Genomic DNA, 21,079 nt, shown 5'->3' with positions numbered 1-21,079 from the left:
CTGATTTAGTAGAAAGGAGAATGTGTAAGCTTGAAGATATAAAGAAATACTTCACAGGTGACCACGCTGGGGGTAGATCTTACAAGAGTGGCCACTATTAATTCTCCAAGCAGCTGTCACGCTCCGGCCGGACCCGAATCTGGCAGCAGGGACATTTCCATAGCGGGGACAGAGGCTCTTCTGGAGCAGCCGCGGGAGAGGCAGGGCTGCGGGGCGCCCACCCGCCGCCGGCTGGAGCCGCTCAGCCTGCCGGCGCTCCTGCTCCGGGCGCGCCCTACAGACGTACCGATCGATCTCTATCTACCTATGTACACACACACGCACATACATAGGGGCTTTCCCGAAGCGCCCCCCGCCCGGGCCGGCCGCGCAGGCGGAGCCGGCGCCCGAGGCCGCCGCGCAGACGGGCTGCGGCCAAGGGGCTCCCCCCCAGCTGCCGCTCGGAGCGGGAGGCGGGAGCGGGGGGCGGAGCGGCTCCCGCCCCGCCGCCGTCGGAGGACTCAGCCGCGGGTGGGAGCGGGCGGTGGGCGCGGGTGGGCGGGGAGCGGCCGCCACCCCCGCCCGCCCCCCTCTCCCCGCGGGCTGGGGGTGATGGCGCCGAGCCCACCCCCCGGCCGCCCGGGGAGCGCCGTGGGCGAGCCCGGCTGTGCCGGGGGAAGTTGAAGGCTGGGCCCCCCGGCGGGCCGCTCCGCCGGCGGCGAGGGGGCGGGCGGCGCCGGGGGCCCGAGGAGGAGCCCGAGCATCCCGGGCGGCGGGGAGAGCTGGCGAGCGGGCGGAGGGGCTTCATGGGCGGCTCACGCCAACATGGTCCTCGCCCTCAACGGCAGTCACCTCTACGGTAACCTCCGGCCCTCGGTCCTGGAGGACCCGCGGGCGCTGAGCGGCGGCAGGATGATCGCCGGCTCCTGGCCCCCGCGCAGCCTGGCCAAGCTTGGCCCGTCGCCCCCTCCGTCGGCGCTGCCCACGGCGAGCCCCCTCCCCGCCAACGACTCCCAGTGCGGGGAGCAGATCCTCAGCTACGGCAACGTGGAGAAAGTTGTCATCGGGGCCGTCCTCTCCCTCATCACCCTGCTGACCATCGCCGGCAACTGCCTGGTGGTCATCTCCGTCTGCTTCGTGAAGAAGCTGCGGCAGCCCTCCAACTATCTCATCGTCTCGCTGGCCCTGGCCGACCTCTCGGTGGCCCTGGCCGTCATGCCCTTCGTCAGCGTGACCGACCTCATCGGCGGCGAGTGGATCTTCGGGCGCCTCTTCTGCAACGTCTTCATCGCCATGGACGTCATGTGCTGCACGGCCTCCATCATGACTCTCTGCGTGATAAGTATCGACAGGTGAGACACGGGGCGGCGCCGGCCCGCCCGTCGCTGCCCGCGCTCCGGGGGCCGGCTCCGCGCCGCTGCCCGCCGCCCCGGGGACCGAGGGTGGCCGCGCCGCTGGGGCCAGTCAGCGGTGCCACCAGGGGTCTCTTTCGCCTCCTCCGGGCCCCTTGGAAACGAGCTGCAGACGAGCTGGAGGCACGGCGGGAGGCGGGAGCCAGCCTTGCAGCCTCTCCTGTTCGAAGGCGCCCGCCGGAGCGGGCGTGCTGCCCCCCGCTAGCCCAGCCCGGGTGCCTGGTCATCCCTCGGGGTAGCTTCCCCGCTGTCGTTAGGTCCAAGTGTCAGAACCAAGCTGGAGCTGGACTCCGTAAGTTTTCTGTGGCTCTGTACAAATCACGGGGCATTTGCAACCGCTTTAAAATTTGCAACGTTACGTCTTTAAACTATTTATACCACAGCTAGATCGGAGCTGATTCTCCCGAAGCTGGTGATAGTGTAACCTCACTGAGTTCAGGGGAGTCTTACCGGATCAGAGAATTACAGCTTATTAGTGTTTTATCATTGCTCTGTGACAATCCCAGAATAGCTCCATTTTAACTAACAGAACCATTTCTGACAAATAACGTTTTCTTTGAAGGAAAAAATTTCTTTCAAGTATTTGCTTTTTAAACATTTTCTTCTGCCTTCTTAAAAACCAAGATGCTCATTGACATTTAGCTTCATCCAAAAGATGCAGACACTGGAGCAATAAGATGTAGACAGACTGTAGAAGAGGATCTTAGGCATTCACTTCTGATGTTAAGGCCATACCTAAGACCTTACATTTGCCCATGTCTAAGCTGTCCTCTGCAGAGGAAAGCTAACAGATCCCTTTATTCCATGCAGGTCCCATTCTAATGTAAGTTGCAGCCTGTAACTTCCCTCTTCCACAGCCTAAATCCCATGCCAAGAATTTCAGCATCTAGAGGGAGACTGTTTTCATTACAACTCAAGACAATTAGCAGAAATCGAAGAATTTCCTAACTAGACTCTAGAAGTAGTTTTTCAAGTCTGATATCAGCAGTCGTCTTGACTATGTACTTCAGAAAGTTTTAGGAAAAAACTCCGTATTAGGTTTCTGCAAAGAAACAGTCTCTCAAAAGAGTTGCCCACAATAACTGGAGATTGTTTCATGCCAAGGAACATCATGGTTTATGTTAGTTTCAAAACTTTAGTTTCTGTATAAGCATGCCCTCCTTCAATGCTCTTTGTGACTTATGTAATAGCTAGCAGTTATCTGAATGCTGCAATGCATCTTGTAGCAATGAGATCCGTGTACAGACTTCAAGTACCAAACGGTGGGGTTTTTTTGTTGATGTTGCCTTGAAGCTTGCTGTCTTTTAACTTAATTCCAGTATTGTAAGAAAATATTAATAGTTTCATCTGCTTTCCCAGTGTTTTTCTATCCTATTTTTAAGATAGGTGATTTAATTTTTCCACTCTCTCCACATAAAGTATTTCTACTGATTGTTCTTGATGTCCATCTCTGAACTCTTCACCTCCGTTTCTAATAACCTTTTGAAGACAGGTATAATTAAACCTTCTTACCCAAGTAAGGGTGTGTGTGACTGATTCACACTGTAGCACTGAAGTAGTTCGGTTTTACTCTTTTTCATTTCTTAGCTTAACAATTGAGGTCACTGCTGTATGCTGAGCAGGGGCTTTGGCTGAACTGGTCACAGTGATGATTGCATCTCCAGCTGTTGTCTTTCCATTCTCCCTCCACTCTCCTCCCCCCCCCCCCCCCCCCCCGCAAACACCAACAAGAGATATAGCTATATATTTAGAACAGAATATAACCTATTATGAGTGACTCGGTTTCATTAACAATTGCTGGTTTAAACTTGAGTTATTCTCCTCTTGTCCTTGCATTCTTACTTCTATCACTGAATGTTTATTGTACATCATCTCTTCATAATTCATTATACTCTTGTCTACTTGCTACATGAAACCAAAATTCTGTGAATCATGATGTGTTAACCTGTGCCACCCAAATCCTATATACAGTTAAGACAGGTGATATAAATAAAAGGTGACAAGCCAGCAATTCATTAGCAAAATGTCTCTACCACTTGGCAACAAAGAATTGAAAAATCTCCATGATTTGTAATCCTGTTTAGAAATAAATAATCTTATACTGTTGTAACACTGCTCAGTCAGGCCAAAGATTAGCTTGGGATGTTAACTAATCTTTGAATAGTGAATATGTACAAAATACGCAAACCAGGGAGAAATGATTAAAATAAATGTGAATGATGAAATGTTGCCAGTGTAGTATTGATTTTAATGGTGCTATCTTACTGGCAGTTGTTCTTACACTTCCGTACTTAGGAACTTAGCCTTGAATGATCAGTAAGGGAGATTTATCTCTGAAAAAATGAGTACCTCCAGATAGAGTATTGTATGTGGTACAGGAGCCTGCAAATCACAACATGTATAGTGCGTTAGAGGGCCAGACCATTTTCACAAGGACCATTTTTCCATGGGTTTGATGGAAACACTTGCATGTTTTATATTATCTTGGAGGAGGACATCTCTGATGATACAGTACCTATTATCTCAGTGCAAAGAATACAAATACAAGATGAACCAGGAAATCCAGAAGCAGGGAAGAAGTGAATGAAATTCACCGTCCTTCAACTTTGCCACTATCCTTGATGCCATTTAGACAGACTTAAGCCTTGTAGCACAGTTAAGTATCCTGGGGTCACACGTGAGACATTTGTTTAGGGAGAAGGGTTAAGACAGGGCAAAACCCCCCATTTTTGAATAATAATTATTAATTGCATTGCCAGCTGTTTTCATAGGACAGTTTAGGAAGCCTTTGTCGTGATCCAGTAAAGCCTCTCCTGAAGGGAAAGATGCTGTTACAGCCAGTGCAGAGACAGCAAATGGCGTTGGGTATTTTAAGATTTTTGTTGTTAAATCTCTAGGTTCTTCCTGAGGCAGATATGAAAATCTGTTGAAGGTAAACAGCTGAAAGAATGTTACTATTGAATTAAGCTTTTTTTTAAAAAAAGTTTGTTATAACTGTTAGGCAAGGTTTGTAGGGAGATGTAATATCTTTTGTTAAACAAACAAATACAACTGGTAAAAAAAAGAGGCTTTGAGGCCCTTCCAAACGGGATATGTTTGAGTAAAGGATATGAGTAAATTGAAGAGGCTTTTTGATTTGTTTCCCTTGCACAAATATGTGCTACTCAACACATGGCACTGAGAGCCATGAAATGCCAGCAGCTGGCAGGCCTATTGCATGCAGAGATATTTTGCTACACAGCCCTTAGTGGTGGATGTGTTTTTCAGCTGAATTTATGAGTTGGAAAGCTCTGAAAGATGCAGATTAGCATGGAGTCTACAAATGGACTGGTATCATTCTGTTGAAAAAAAGCCATCCTTTTTTCCTAGTCAGATATATGAAGCACTGGTTGTACTGTTTAAGTTGCGTCTACCCTGAAGTTGTATAAATGTTACGACTGTGAAGTAGATGTTAGTATGCTATTATGGGGATCTCTAACTTTGTAAAGGGTGCACAAGAAAGAAGGTAGTTTGAAAAGGTTATTTTATTATCCACAAAGTACTGAATTTGTGGTGATCATGAGTTAATGTCTGTAGTGATACCAAGATTTGGACTATTACGCTTTTCTCCAGATAACATCTTTCCTTTTATTTCACAACCTGAAAACCTCCACATATCTTTATCAGGGTGACCTGAGATAAGCATGTTATTTTTAAAGTATCTCTGCCTTATTTAAGACCCTGTTTTGGAAGAAGACTATGTGCTTACAGGCAGGTCTGTCAGAACGAAAACAGATGTGACAAAGAGGCAAGAGTATTTCTCCCTTTTCAAATTTCAGAAGGATTAAACAGGCAAGACAGCTTGATACCTGAACAATCAATATTACATTCACTATACTCGCCATCCATGATACAAGGGGTATCTCTGGAGAAAGGTAGGCATTACAGAGACTTTGGCAGGATAATTGTGCCGCAGTGAATAGTAGCTTCTTTTAAGAATTTCTTATTAGTGTGTTTGTGGGGTTTTTTTTGTTTAGGTTTTGTTGGGGTTTTTTTTGTCTCTTAAGGCTCTACTTTTTTGGTTCTGAGTTAAATAAATTATACCACATTTAGATTCCTTCACATTTAAGAGTGAGAGAACATTGGGCGTGAATTATGAGGGACGGATGTGAACCACATCTTAGTGGGTGAACGAACATATAAAGGGAATTAATTGAATTTAAACTGGTGGTGTTTGCATGCTGATTCATCATGTTCTTCTGACCCAAGATAGCTACAGAAATCTTGTTTTGGAGAGTATCCACTGGATAACTGCAGAAGTAGCAATTTTTAATTCAATTTAAAAATAGCTCTTTGGCTTAGAAAGTGATAAAGTAACATAACTACTCAAATACAGTTGATGAATTATAACACTTTCGTCACACCCACACAAGTAATGAAACACTTTTGGGGAACTTTTCCAGTCTGTATCTTAGCCAACAATTTGTGAGTATTCCAAACTTCCATTAAATAGATGAGGATTTAGAATTTTATGCAAATGATACCAAAGTTTTTGTTGATCCTGAGATTTTTGTACACAAGGATCAGTTCTTTGTCCATCCTTGTTTTGTATCTTTTTTCATGCTCCAAGTAAGTATGAGTACTTATGCTTGACCTTAGAATATGTCAGCCCCTAAAAGCTCACCCATTTCCAGTGTCCTTGCTGCATACCTCGGAACTGAGGAGGCCTCCAAGTGCCTCACAGGAAAAACTTGGTGCTAAACTTAAATAAAGACTTAAGCACTTTCAATAGAACCCAGGTGTCTAAATTGTGCCTACATCCCAAACTGAAAATGTCACCTGAAAACCCTGTCAGCGATTTCCTAAGCCTAATGACACCTAAGAGCCCTGCGTGGCTTCCCATTCGATGTGGAACTCCTCTGCTTTCAGGCCATGGGTGGAAAAGGCTGCAGTCGTACTGCCAGCTCTGCTCAGTTCCGTCAGAAAATACATGTAGAGTATATATATGTAGAGACAGATATGAAGAAATCCTGTATGTAATGTATTTTGGATCTAGAATAAATATAGGCACCTACCAGCAGTGTCCCCCATGAGGTTTTGGTGAGTATGTGTTTATGCCGGAATAACTGAGGAATTAGGAAAAAACTAAAGGAACTATAGGAAAAGCATGTGATGAAGTTACTGCAATTAAGGTCTACATTGCAGAATAAAGTTTGGGGATTAATATCCCTCCTAACCACCATCACAAGAGCCATTCTTTCCATTGCTCAGCCCAATAAATAACTGTATTCTCTCAGTCTGTACATAACTTGTCTAGCTTATGAAAGATACAGGCAGCATTGATACACTAAAGTGGAAAAAAGTTTTGTTTTTATTCCTTTCCGTGTAGTTTTTCTAATTTAGTCCACTTAAAGAACGTTCCTCAAGTTGTTTGAATCTGCAAATTCGTTTTGCAGAGAAGTTCTTGCTGAACACCTCTGCAATCTCAGTTTTATTATTTACATTGAAAATGTATGCAACAGAAATTTTTTCTCTCAAATCCTGAGATGAAGAAGTTGAATTGGAAGTTGGAAGCATTAAGTAGTAGAAGGCAGTGCAATGTGTATCTCTCACTGAGAGCCACCTCCAAAAGAGTAAATGGGGTGTTTTGCTGTACTAATGATCACACTTTAGGTACCTTTCCGTGGCGTTGTCCGGTATGTTTTCCTACGTCATGCAGGCAGCCTGCAAGAGATGCAGTTACTTACACTGTAACCTGGTCTTGGCCACAAGAATTGTTTTGTTACATCTTTGCAGAGACATTGTGCTTCATGACTAGCCTGCCAGATGCACAATAAGTAAGATAGGAGGTAGCAAATAAAAGATATTTTATCAGAGGGACTATTTAGTGAAGACTTAACAATTCAGAAGTAAAGAGGGTTCTTTTACCACCAAAACGAGTGGTAGTTTTGTCCTTCTGCACTGGGAATAGATGTAAGATCTAAAGTTTGGTAGGTGTGTCTTGTGGCTGCACAGTAAAGGCTGACAAAGTTTGGGAAGCTAGAGGATGTTACAGAAAAAGCGTGTAGATTGATTATTCTATCGCTGTTATATACTGGATGCATTTAAGTAGTGTCACTGAAATGGAGTCATGAAGTATGGAGATGCAAGATAACCTAGAGGTGGCAGTGAAATGGCGACTGCAAATGGTAATGTTCCAAGGTATGCATGAATGGAGAATTATAGTTCAGCCACTATCAGGAGATTTGGAATTACACCCCATTTATGTGAATGCCTTTTCTTGAAATGATGTTGCATTTTCCCCCCACATTTGAAACTATCTTCTGTTTGCCTACCAGGGTTTAACACTGGATGAGTTTTCAGAAATTATTTTGGGGTCTCTAATTCTTGGGGGTTCAACCAGACATTTCAAAGGAAGCCTAATAAACAGAGGTAAGGGAACATTAATTCATATTTTTGCCAAACAGGGCATTCTGGAGACATTTAAGAAGTGACTTTTTTCCTGTCAAGGTCACAAAAATAGTCTCCATAAAGTAAGGTTGGATTTGCCTCAAAATTCACAGGAAAAATACAATTCTAGAAACACTCCTCTTAGGTTTTGAAGGGAGCTTTCAGAAATATCTCCTAATATAAATCACAAAAATGCAAATACCTATACTGGCATGATGGTGTAGTACAACCTGTGTACACTGGTATCAAACTATATTTTCCTCGAGTGTTCTTCTTGAACTGAATGAGTATCATAGAACAAAAACATCAAAGCATTTGTAGTCGTTATACTGTGTTTGAAGCAAGTTTACTCTATCACTGGCAGCATGCTCTCACAGCCTTCTACAGGAACAGAAATTAATCAAGGAATGTTCTTTGACTTTTCTAGAATAATTTTCTCTGAAATTTATTTATAAAAATCCCTGTAAATTATATAAAGAGAGTATCTTATTACTTTGAAAGAAATCCAGTATTTGTTGAATTTGAAATATTTTATTGGAAACATTTGTGGCAACTTTTGAAACAGGACATCCCATTTAATCTGCAGTTGATACTGTACATATGGTGCTGTCTTTCAGCTACAAACACCTATTTTTTTTCTCTCTCAGTATATCATACAAAGATCTGGTCCTTCCTCTGTGGACTAGGAAATCTGCAGACAGAGCTGGCCATTGCAGGTTTTGCATGAACATTAAAGAGCTTGAGGAATAGTTGAGCCTGCCAAGCTGCAGCTGTCATACAAGCAAGACTGGGGAGCAAAATTACAAGTTCTGCTATCTGAGTGTACAAAGCACAAGCATCATAAAGCAATGCTCACTGCAGCTTTGTCCTAGTGGTCACTACTATTTGTAAGGTGAGGATAACTTCTTCCAACTGGAAAGCTTGCAAGTTTTAGTTTTTCATGTTATACTGCATGGCCAACTATTTCTAAAGGACTGATTCATAGTATATCTATTCCTATGTATACTGAAGATAGAAAAAACAGATTAAAAGTTTTGAGGAAACTCTTACTACGAAGGTGAAGTTTTCCTTTCCGCAAGACCCCAGTAATTAAATATGTCATAGGGAAAATTTGTTTCTATTCTGTTTGAATTAACATAACAAAATGAAAGAGCACAGCAGCTTTGATTTTCTTCTTTTACCTTGCTTTTTACTCAGGAGGCTTTATATAGATAGAGCATCTAGATTATTTGATACATATGGGTGGTTCTGTACATATTAGTATGTATGCAAATCAGGTAGTGACTCACCTCTAACTGTAAACAAGCTTTTTGTGTAATGTACAGACAAGAATGAAATTTTTAATAATGCCAGCTGTTCTAATAACATGCAGAACTGAGATATGCAGGGAGATCAAGCCAGTAGTCAGTATATTTCTGTCTTTATCTGGCCTCTGCTATGAAACTGTGAGTTAGCATAAGAGACCTCTGAGAGGGGTTAACGTCGTCGTGGACAGCTATTTCACTGCAAAATGGTCATGATTGTTTAAAAAAAAAAACACCCAAAGCATAAAAACAAGGAGAGATATTACAAAAATAACGTTTTTTAAAGTAAGGAGAAACCAGGGTGGAGTCTATTTTTAGAGGTACATTGTGTCTTGATGAAAAAGCTGGCAGCAAAGTTTTTTCCTGAGATATATCAAGGAAATGGGTGGGGTTTTGGTACTGTCAAAAACTTGAAACCAAGCTTTTTAGCTGAAGAAGAGTAAGTTAAAAATATAACCACAAGGAAAGTTGATTATCCATTTTTGTTTACAGTTTTCTATGTTCCTGTAAGGAAATTGTGAGAAGTGGAGGTAGAGCCATATGAAAGGAAACACTTTTCTGATGTTGGGAGCTATTTGTTCTCCAGGGTATAGCAGGTTGAGGGGCAAGCAGCAGCTTGCCACATATTAATGGTGGTGGAAAAACTGCTCAGGGACAAAAGGAGACTGGGCAGAGTTTGTTGTATCTCAGAAATTCACTGAGTTGGGTAAAATCAGAACTGGAAGCAAAGGCTTGACTGCAAGGGCACCATTTTGTGGGAGAATTGTGTACAAACTGTTTTACTTCTGACTCACTATGTGATGAATTTTCTGTATTTAAATATATCAAATTTCTAGTTTTCATTTAAATAAACTTACTTTTTTGAGTTGAAAACTTTTTAGTCTTAGGGGAGAGCTTGTTATTAGAGGTCTAGGCAGACAGATCATGAGATCTCCCAGTAACCTGACCTGCAGCTGTGTCACCTTCACTCCCACTGAAGATTACTGATCGCTAACCTTGCTGGCATTGGAATCATCATCACTCATCAGCTGTACAAATACCTGCAATCAGAAATATGGTCTATTGCTGCTGCAAGTTAAATTGAGCCACAGATACAGAGCTTTCTTTAAGTACGTTATTTATAAACAGCTCACTTTTTATGAGAGATGTGTTAAGAGACTAGGGACAATGTATTTCAACATATGGTTTGCAGATCTCCAGAGAGGAACATAAAAGGTAACTGCAAGAAACCCAAGTCTGTTGTCAGTAGCATGTATTTACTGGTTAGAGAACTGTTCCCATACTAGAAAATGTAGGAATTTTTGAAACAAAGTAAAGAATAATGGCCTAGAAGAGTTACTCTGGTAACAGGTATTTAGAAATTGGCAATAGGCATAAAATTTAGAAGGTGGAAATGGAAAGCATGAGCTCAGATAATAGAAGTATATGCTGTTATCTAAACTTGCTGTAGAATTTGCAACATAACTGTCATAATGAATACAAACCATGAAAACCTGTTGTGATTGTCATGAAATATTTCAGATACACAGTACCATCTGCCAGTATAATATTTTGTAAGCAGTTCTCTATGCGGGTTGTTAAATTTTGTTTATTTGCTGTAGAAGTCAAGGTTTAACAAACAGTTGAAATACTAAATCCCTGAACAAAGTGTGTTGTCTGGCCACAAATTACTTGGAAATATTTATACCCATGACCCAAAACAGCTGCTGACAAGGTGCAAAGCTTTTCTTTAAGAATCTAATAAGATGTTTTGATGATAAGTCTTTAGAGCTAAAGCTGTGCTATTTTTAATTTTTGCATTGTTATGTACTGAAGTTTCCCTTTTACCTGAAGAGTCTGCATTTGGAGACCACTTAGCACAAGCAGTTTTAGCTACAATACTGATTGTAGTCTCTCAAGAGTGTATTGTCCCATATTAAAAAGCTATTTTTGCTAAATGAGTTTGGTCATTAGCAGAACACAATCTGCATTTTTTTCAAAAAATAACTGAAATTAAAATAGCACAGTGGACGGACTGCCTGTGAATTAAACAACACAAGAAGGAGCTTAACATTTCCAAAGCCTGTTACTTAACACAAAGCTTCTGCACCACTGCCTAAGCACTGAAGGGGAGCATCTTATCAAATATCCCAAAGACCTGCAGTTTGCAGTGAGCTCCCTGAAATGTCCATAGGCCACCTCTGGTGATTCATCCCACACTGACGCCAAAGTTCTGCTCCTAAATTCAAGTGCATCTTTGAAGTTGTCAGCCTGGCAATGAGAACTGATATTATTGGAAGCTGTAGGAACAGCAATAAACCTTAGGTATTTTAGTCTTTATCCACACAAAGTTGATGCCACTACATCTCAGAAAAAAAACCTTAGAGTTGCCAACTTGCTGCTGGGAAGAGCAACGGAAAGACATACTCACCGAGAGACAAGAAGAAGGGCCTCCTTCTGCTGATCCCACTTCATTGCTTTCATGTGTGGTGTAGCACCTGTGAAATGAACAGAGAAGAGGGGCCTCGCATCCTTGATAACGTCCAAATCCCACTATCTTTAAAGACTTTGGAGGAGGAGATGGTTTATCACCAGCTGTATCTATTTCTGTTTTAGCATAAAGGTATAACTCTAAATTCTGATGAACATAAAAAGGCATTGTAAAAGAATTGTGATACACACGCTGAGGTGGGAAAATGGTCATTTGTGGATAACCAGTAGTGGAATCTGGCCTCCAACTTTGCCATTCTGTACAGAAAGTCCAGGGGAAGAAGGCAAGAAACTCCTTTCTTGACAGGAGAAAGGCACAAGGTTCATTCTGTAGATTGGATGTACTATGTTTTCATGCCTGTGAAGTTGGTGGTAGCAATTTGTGTTGTGCTGAAAGTTGTCCTGTATTTTAAAAATATTTAGTGTTTTGGATTTTGCATTATTTTAAAAATGAGGAAAATTATAACATATTTTGCTGAAGGAAAAGAATATACTGTAGTGGAAACTTGTCATGGGCAGGCTCTTATTCAAGAAGACAAAGAGGACACATTATCCTGGCTAATCTTTTTTTGGGTTTCTTGTCTAGCGATCTCTAAGCTTTCTTGGAGCTGCCTTTGCAAAAGTAGACCCGTTGACACCTGAAATGGGGAATATAGACTTCTGGATTTGGATTAAATTTTACTGAAGCAGCAAGCTGGAAAAAAACAGCTATGTGGAACCGCAGCCTGGCAAGTCTGAGCAAGACCCCGGAGACTCAGAATTCATTACAGTGGAGGACTGGTTAGCTAGAAAGAAGTAGTGTCCATTTGGCCATTAAATTATTCATTCCCAAACCTGCTGGTAAAAATGAACAAATATTATGACAAATGAACTATTAAATACTGTGGTTGTAAAGGGCTGAACATAACAGTTTCACCCACTGCAATTTGGGTTTTACTGCAGTTATTTTTCATCACTTGATGTTTCCCCCCTTCAACATTCTCCTTCATTAAAGGGCACCTGGAGCTGTGTTTTTAAGGATTGTGAGTGATTGAAAGGGGAAGAAATACTTGTAAAGTGACACTAAATTCCTACATTTTTTTTATTTCCAGTTTATGGAGGAGAGGCTTGATCTTGACCAATTTATTTATTGAAAGTAAATTCCAAAATATCACTGAATGAGACAACAGGACGTTCTTTGAGTATAGCCTGTATGGCAGCGATGGGATCCAACTGTATAGAAGAGGCAAGAGAATCTTTGGCAGCAGGCTGGCCAACCTGGTGGGGCAGGCTTTACACTGAAGGACTCAGGGAGAGGAGTCCAAGGTGGCAATGCTCATGCCATTGCATCTGACTGGGAAATAAACCAGGCCAACCGGGGCAGCAATGTATGTTCCCTTGCTGCCTCCCAAGATGGGTACCAGAAAGCCGGCCACCTCAAGGGTGTGCGTGGCCATGGTGGATCCTTTTGCAGCCCTCCTGGGAAACCTGTGTGCTCAATTACCTCTCTGAAATGCCTGTACACCCACACGGGGAATAAACAGGAAGAGTTGGAGAACCGTGTGTGGTGGCAGGGTCATGATCTCATTACAGTTACAGAGACATGGTGGGGTAGCCCACATCACTGGAATGTTGTCATGGGTGGCTACAAAATTTTTAGGAAAGACAGGCCAGCAAGGAGAGGTGGTGGAGTTGCTTTTTATGGGAGGGAGCAACTAGAACATATTGAGCTCTCCCCAAGGATGAATGCAGAATAAATCGAGAGCTTGTGGGTAAAGATTAAGGGACAGGCCAACATGGGGGAAGTAGCCTCATGGTCACAGGTCCTGGTTCTCATGGGAGATTCAACCTCCCTGATATCTTCTGGAAAGATAACATAGCTAGGCTCACACAGTCCTGGAGGTTCCTGCAGAGCACTGATGATAACATTTTGATGCAGGTAGTGGAGGAGCCAACAAGATAGTGAGGTGTGCTACTGGACTTTGTACTTTACAAAGAAGGACTGGTTGGGGATGTGAAGGTTGGGGACAGTCTTGGCTGCAGTAACCATGACATGGTGCAGTTCAGGATCCTGTGTGGAGGAAGCAGGGCAATAAGTAGGATTGCAACCCTAAACTTCAGAAGAGCTAACTGGCTTCTTCAAGGACCTACTTGGAGGAATCCCATGGGTTAGGGCTCCAGAAATTCGGAGGGTCCAAGAGAGCTGGCTAATATTCAAGCATCGCTTCCTCCAAGATCAATATAGGTGCATCCCTATGAGTAAGAGATCAAGCAAAGGGGTTATTTCCTGGTGATGTCCTCTTTTGATGTTTCAGAACAAGCTGGTTCAGTTCATTTGATTGTATGTGAAAAGCAGGGTCCAGTGTGCCATTGTGTTCAGGAAACCAGTCCGTTCAGGAAAAAAACCTTTGGATTTTTCTTTTATAGAATTCAAAATGAAGGCCAGTTCTAAAGCTTTCCTGAAACACAGCACGGCTCTTTTCATTCTTCACACAGCACTGCTAGATACCTGCTACCATGTGACTTGGAGCAGAGGTAGCTTATTCTTCTAGTGCTTTGACTAGAGTTGTGCTTAGTTGCTCGTGCTCAGGGAATTTATCACAAACTCCCTACCTCGTGTTTTGGATGGTTTGCTGGTTTGTCGGGTTTGTTTGTTTGTTTTCTTTTTTTCTATTGACTCAGCCTTCCAAAAAAAATCTGCTTTGTTTGCTGCTATTCTCAAGTAAAGCATCACTGATCTAAGTTAGCCAGAAAATATTGGTGTTTGTGGAGATACAGTGTCCTTTTTCATCTCAGACTTTTTTATGAAACAGTATTACTTAGATGCTTTAGCAGCTTCAGTACCTCAGTTACAATTCCAACGTTGCCATTTCTCACTTTTATTCTGTTAGTGGGTTTTCTTCATGCTTCCAGACTTATTTGCATTGAGAGTTCCTTTGTGAGAGGATTACATTAGTGAAAAGTGTATTTTACGCTGAACTACAATGACAATGTTTAAAAAATATTTTTTGGGAAACGAGGAACATTAAAACTCACAGTGCCCATTTTCTAGGAACAGTAGGTACTCTGGCTGACATTTCCATGGGTAATATTATAGAGAAACCCAGACTCTATACAGACTTCATATATGATGCTTTACACATCCCAAAGTTTTAGAAATAAGACTTCTAATTAAAACTGCTTTAGACTTAGATTTTCCTGTGTATTTAGCGCAGCTCATTGATATACCGTGGGTTTTTTTCTGAAGCACTTAAGCAAAAATGGAAAACCTGAGGTAAACATTTACAATTTTTACATATCCAATCCAGCAGAACATAACAAAATCTTTGTGTGGTTTTTGACAAATTCAGATCTACCCTCAGGCCAGTACAGCTATAGACAAAGCCAAAACTGTCCAGGTAGATTAGTTCTGTATTGAGATTCACCTGTAATGACTATATAGGTGTTCCTTAGGGTTCTTGCAAAATTACTGTCAGAGAAGCAAAGAGGATTTGGACCAAGTCCTTCCAGTATTTTTCCTGTCTCCAGAGAGAGGAAGAGAAAGAAGGGGGAGGAGGAAAGAAGTATTCTAGAGAGGTTGTTTTTTAAGTGCTTTGTCGAGATACTACATTTAAGTCCTCTGTATTCAAGGAAGGAAGAGAGGGGACATGAATATCAGCACATTTAAATAGCTATTCCCTGAAGATACTTTGTTTTAATACAGTGGTATTACCAGTTCAATGGGCTGTGATTTTTCATTTCATTCACTTATACTTTAAAAGTTTCTGGAATGCTTCATTTAATTATACTAAAGACATCAGTCATGATTTTCTAGTTAAAGTTGTGGGAGGCTTTCATTTTGAAACACCATTATAACTTTCAAAATAATTCCTTTTAAGCTGATGTTTAGTGTCAATCCAAGCGTGACTCATATAGTAAAGTTGGAGAAAATCACCTTAGCCATTTCTACTTTATGGAAGCCTGAGGAGGGTTTTCTTTTTAAAAAAGACAGTTTTTCACAGCTCCGCAATCGAGCCATCACACGTTTCAGTTGAAGGTTAGCTTACCTCAAGCAACACAGAAAAACCTGGTAATGCAACAGAAGCACCACCCTTGCCTTGTGATGGCCCAGTGGTCGGGATCTACAGGCTTACGTTGTGGTTTCGGGGAGGCCACTTAAGCTGCATCTAAAGTGACAGCCTGGTACACTCAGGATATTCAGGTACCCTGATCGCCCAGAGCAGAGCTCCCTGCAGCCTCCTCTGCCTTTGGGCTTTCTCCTGTGAAAAGCCGGGGGCACAGGAGGCCTGGCTCTCGTGTGGTGCCAGGGAACAGCCACAGCACCCAGCTGGGCGCCGCCACCTGGGAGTCCTGCCTTTCTGTGTTGTTGCACTGGACATTCCTGTACTGTTTTGGCAACTTGCTTCCCCTGAGAACCATCCAAAGGCCTGGTGTCCTATCCCCAAGTCTGGGTCTCCACCACCTGTCCTGAGAAACTCTCCAGGCTGCCTCAAGCTGTACCCACAGGGGCCTCCCATGCCCATCTGGCACTTCAGTGCCCTCGCTGGAGATCCTCCTAGAGGTTGCTTTGGTGCTGGGATCCACCTTGCTGCCAGACGCAAAGAGTCATCTGGTGCGTGTATGTGTGTGCCTGCACACACAAGGGAGGAGGAGGGGGTAGGCTGATGCCTTGGCCAAAGTCGAGACACAGATCCCATCAGCCTACATGGCACAGTCTATCAGCATGCCTCCGCTCACCTAAGGGATGTTTGTGCTGGTGTCTGGCAGAGTACAAAACTGAGGCACATTGCAACTTTTTATTACAGCCTGCCTGAATACTTACACAGAACAGGATGGTCCCAGGACTCAGGCATGTCTGGTGGTTGTCTCCTGGCACGTCTCTTCTGGCCTGGCTGAAGGTAACAGGCTGGCCTGGAATCATGAGTGCTTGTCTTTGCCACAGGAAAACACCAGTCAGGATAGGGGAGGGCGAGAGATCTGAGCTCTGTTAACAAGTTGTGAGTTTGAGTCTGGAGGCGTTAAGAGGTGTGTGTGAAAATATGTTAAAGGTACTGCAGACTCTAACAAAAGCTTGAAATCTTCATTGGCTTTGACAATAACCCCTGGGCGTGAGGAACGAGAGGAGTAAGATGGGGGAATCTGAAAGAGGAAAATGAGGATTTTCCAGTTCCCAATCTGCAAAACTTATTATTTTCCATTCCTTTGTTTTCTTTTGTCAAAGTCTGAAAAACAGAGGAACTGCCTCTGTTTAACACAGTAGGGATTTCATCTCAGCTGCTGCTTCAAGAAATCACATCTTTACCTAAAGTAACTCTTCCCTACAGGAAAGGCAAAGCAGCAAATAAACCTTTTCCTATCAGCAAATATCAACTCTATGGAGTGCTTCTGCCTATCAGCTGGGCAAGTTGCATTATCCTGATGACATCCAACTCTCATGTTTTTTCTATACTGGCTAGCCTGTAGATCAAGTTAAGTACAGGAACTTGACCCTTATCTTCAGTTGTATAGGTGGCTCAGGCCAATGAGCAAATGAATCATCTAAGGCTTTAGATCCTCTAAACGTGTAGGCATTCAGCAAAAGATCATGGTTAGTGCCTGTTATCTGACAGACCGTAATTGCCAGAAGAATGGTGAGGTTTATTGTGCAGGAGGTAGAAATGCTTGGGAGTAAGGATCAGAACATGAGATCAGCTCCTCAGGAACTAAGGACATCGTAAAGATGACTTCCAGTGCTGAAGCATTCTTCCCCAATTTCTTTGTTACAAACAAGAAAAAATAGAGCTATGTCATTTCTCCTCCAGTGCCTTACCAGCATCCAGTGGTCCAGTCCTGCATCCAATCCATTTACTTGCCGTTTTAGATTCCCTAGACTGATCAAAGGACAAACCTAGGTAATTCCCTGTACACCTCTGTCTTTTTTTCCCTCTCTTGAGTCCCACGTAACACTATTAAGCAACATATCAAGTCAAGCCTCATCCCTCCTCAGTAGCTTTTGAACTATATATGCATTCATGTTCAAGGTCTCCTCTGCTGCTACTCAAGCTCACTGCCAGCAACGCCTCCCTCCAGTCACAGCAAATCATATACTTGTCATCCTCAGAATCATTTTCCCTTTTCAGATTCAACCAGTTCTTTGCTACCATACAAAAGACCATATGAAATAAAACCTCTTCCCTAGCTTTCTTCCAACCTGAACTTTTTTGCTGCACACCCAGTCTCAAGTGAACATTGCAACACAAGACAGAAATAAATGAGAATGTGATTTCTCTTTCTTTTCTAGAATAAAGCTTTTCCTATCTTAGTCTTCTAAGATAGTATCAGAAGGCTGAAATACCTTCTTTGCCCCCTCAAAAAAGGGGCCAAGCATCTTCTAATAACTTTACAAATGAGATACTGCATCATCCACATAAAGACAAAGAAATAGTCACAGAAGACAGATATCAGTCCATATGTAATTAGATACTCATTTAAAAAAATTGACATGGTGCAAATACACCACATTTGTTGCTATGAGTCCAAAATATTTTAGAATAATAAGATGACAATGTGGAGTAAACTGCAATGTGAATTTTAAACAAAATAGTGTTTTCTGACATGAATCACTTTATTGAGTATAGCAACAAACAGCCATTTCTGAAGTCTTGCTTTTCCTTTCTCTCCTTGATCAATAAAATGATTTAACAACTAGTGTAAATTATACCACAGGGTACAAAGCTGTAACAGGGAGCTGTACGAAGGCCTGGCCTTCTGCACTTGTGAAGCAGTTTTTGTGTATACTATGATGAATGCCATGAAGAATTTTTCAGTGAAGTGAGACATTGCTTAAAAAACCTGAGAAGCCCTTCTCTAGGGAATGTTCCTGAAATGTTAGTAATATGCATTGTGAATAGTACTTTATTCTATGTTTTAATTAATATAATTTTTTACTTCTGAAAAGAAAGAAAAATTTTACTTTTTGGACCCTCTTCTCACTTCTTTTTCCACAAAAAACTTAGATCAATATAAAATAAAGGGAACTTGCAAATCTAGGAGGGGGGATGAAAGGGCAGAAGTGGGTAGTGTGTCCCTTTACATTTTCTTTTAGAAAAGCATGACATTATTTTTTTAATTTTCCCTCAACCTTGGATTCTGTTGAACAGTGTAAAGAAAAATGGATTCTTCCTATGTGTGACTTGGCCAGATTTAGAGAGCTTTTGAAGTGTTACAGATTATCTATCAAGAAGTGGGGTGAAAAGCACTTTTGAGCTCTGTATATAATTAATCCTACTGCACTCAGTAAGCAAACCACACTTATATATAGGAAACTAGAGATGATGAGAACCACAAAGTTGGAGATCAAACATTTTGAAAAAAATTAAAAATACGAAGTCTTCTATTTCAGCATGCAACTTCATTCTAAATATTTTTTTGCCAAAACCTTTTCAGTTTTCAAATGCATCTAGAGTCCAAGAGGCTGGTGAAGGATGGAATGGACCGAGATCCATTTTACTTCTTATGTCTCTTACCTTTATGTCACTGGTGAAGATAGAAGAAAGGAAAATATACATATACAGTTTTCTTCAAAGTCAGTTAGGAGTGCTTAGTGTATATAAATAAAAAGTATTTTTATTTGGGTAATTGCAAAATATTGGCTGGGAAATACATAGTATCTAAAATTCAGAGTGTTGCAAGATAAACATCAGCAGCTACATGTTGGGACCTTTTCTTCCAAACAGCATATTATTTGCAGTGGAAAATCTAAAGCTACAGAACTGTTTTGTCAGGAAGCTAAGAACAAGGCAGTGACTGGTGACAAATGCTTCGACAGTCACACAGGGGGAGAATGAAAGGCAAAGAGTGAAGACAAGGTCTGAAAGGAAAGAGGAATATGATTCCAGAAATTATGACTTAAGATGATAGAAGTTGGATGGAAAGACATTACACATCTGTTTCTGGCAATACAGTGGTTACGTATTTCTTAAAATAAGAGCAGAATATATCCCCCCCATCTATGGGATGGATGGCTTGGATCAGTACGCAAAAATAAAGAGGGGAAAACACAGAGCTAAGAGAGAAATAGAAATAAGGCAGGGCAAGAAAGTGAAGTAGGAATGGAATGAGTGAAATGAAAGAATAAAAAGGAGGTAAAATAAACAAAAAAAATAAAGTTATGCAATATGAGAGAAAGAAAGTACAGAGAAACTGAAAGAAATGTAAGAGAGGATAACAATCTACCATGCAAATTACATTCCTTTAGAACGAACAGATATTTAATTTTGATTGACTTAATCCTCCCCCACCACCAGGAAAGACTACAGTTCTTGAGTTCCATCAAAAATAAACCCCTAGAATGATTTTTGAGAAAAAGAAAAATCAAGTCAGAACATTTACTATGTACAATAAAAGTATAGTACTGTATTCTATATGTACCCACTGTAACAGTGGGAATGAATGTCTTCCTTTTGTGAAGAAAATTTAAGGAAATACGTTTAATTGAGAGCAAGAAGGGTAATAATGGATAGTGTTGACCTTGTGGAAAGCAAAAGAAATATTTCCTTCTCATTCTTCTAAGTATCAAAATTAAAGTATGACTGTTTCAATAATAAGAATAATGCTGAAATTGTATGAGATGTGAAGCATAAACATCTAAAAAAATAGATACCAAAACATTAGTATTTTTCACATTACTGCATTCGCCATCAACTGAGAAGGACAAAGTAGAGTTTTAACCATTTTTAGCAAATGCAATTAAGGTGTGAAAGGTGATCTGAACTATGTTCAAAATCACTACATAGAAAAGATGCAACATTTAACTAGATGGAGCACAGAACTAGTTAAGTCTTTTTTTCTCCACTGAGTGAATAATGGTTTGATTTTTTTTAGTTCTGCTGTCCTGCTCTAACATTGCACAATATTTAATGTTTAGGTTTTAAAGCCATCTAATTTATATTCTGAAAGCTGTCACATATGGAATGAAAGCAGTAACTTTGTTCAGTTCTGGGAAGGAGAAAAGTGTTTCACTGCCTCTGAAATATCTTCCCAGACATTAAATGGCAGATATCACGATGTGGTTATCAAGCCAGTCTGTATTGCAGAAAGACAGCTAACAATACTATCATACAGTAATTAACAAGGTTACTTTTCACATTATAACACCATAGTCATGCACTGTAATGCTCGTGTCTCAGCATTTAAGTATTTTTGTGTTTCTATCCCTTTACTTCCTTCTCAGTTACTTAAATATGTGATGGGAATAGTATTTCCATGATCATTTTGTATACCTTGGTCTATTTAAAAGCAGGTCTGTGGAACAGAGATCTCTTGCATAGTGTAAATACAGTATCTTTGAAAAGGAAAGAACAGCTTCTGTTAGGTAGTTTGATGTAGCCATAACAGAAATAATAGTTTTGATCATTACTTCAACTTGTTATATTTATGTTTAGTTTACTTCTTAATGTATCAAAGTATAAGAAAACAATCTAGATTGATCACTATACTAGGGAGAATATTTCTGAACGCTGGATAGCT

General features: G+C 41.4%; 1 protein-coding gene across 2 annotated transcripts in view; it reads left to right on the top strand.

Moving 5' to 3' along the window:
• Positions 1 to 486: 486 nt before the first annotated feature.
• HTR7 (5-hydroxytryptamine receptor 7) overlaps positions 487 to 21,079 on the top strand; it is a 37,669-nt gene continuing 17,076 nt past the window's right edge. For both annotated transcript variants that reach the window (XM_037401333.1, XM_037401334.1), the window contains exon 1: positions 487 to 1,331. In XM_037401333.1, coding sequence (XP_037257230.1) covers positions 805 to 1,331 — 527 coding nt within the window. In that variant the 5' untranslated portion in view covers positions 487 to 804. The remainder of the gene's footprint in view (positions 1,332 to 21,079) is intronic.

This window comes from Falco rusticolus, chromosome 9, assembly GCF_015220075.1.
Source record: "Falco rusticolus isolate bFalRus1 chromosome 9, bFalRus1.pri, whole genome shotgun sequence".
NCBI classification, from domain to species: domain Eukaryota; kingdom Metazoa; phylum Chordata; class Aves; order Falconiformes; family Falconidae; genus Falco; species Falco rusticolus.
Note: the sequence above shows the minus strand (reverse complement) of the source record. Positions and strands in the feature narration are given on the sequence as shown.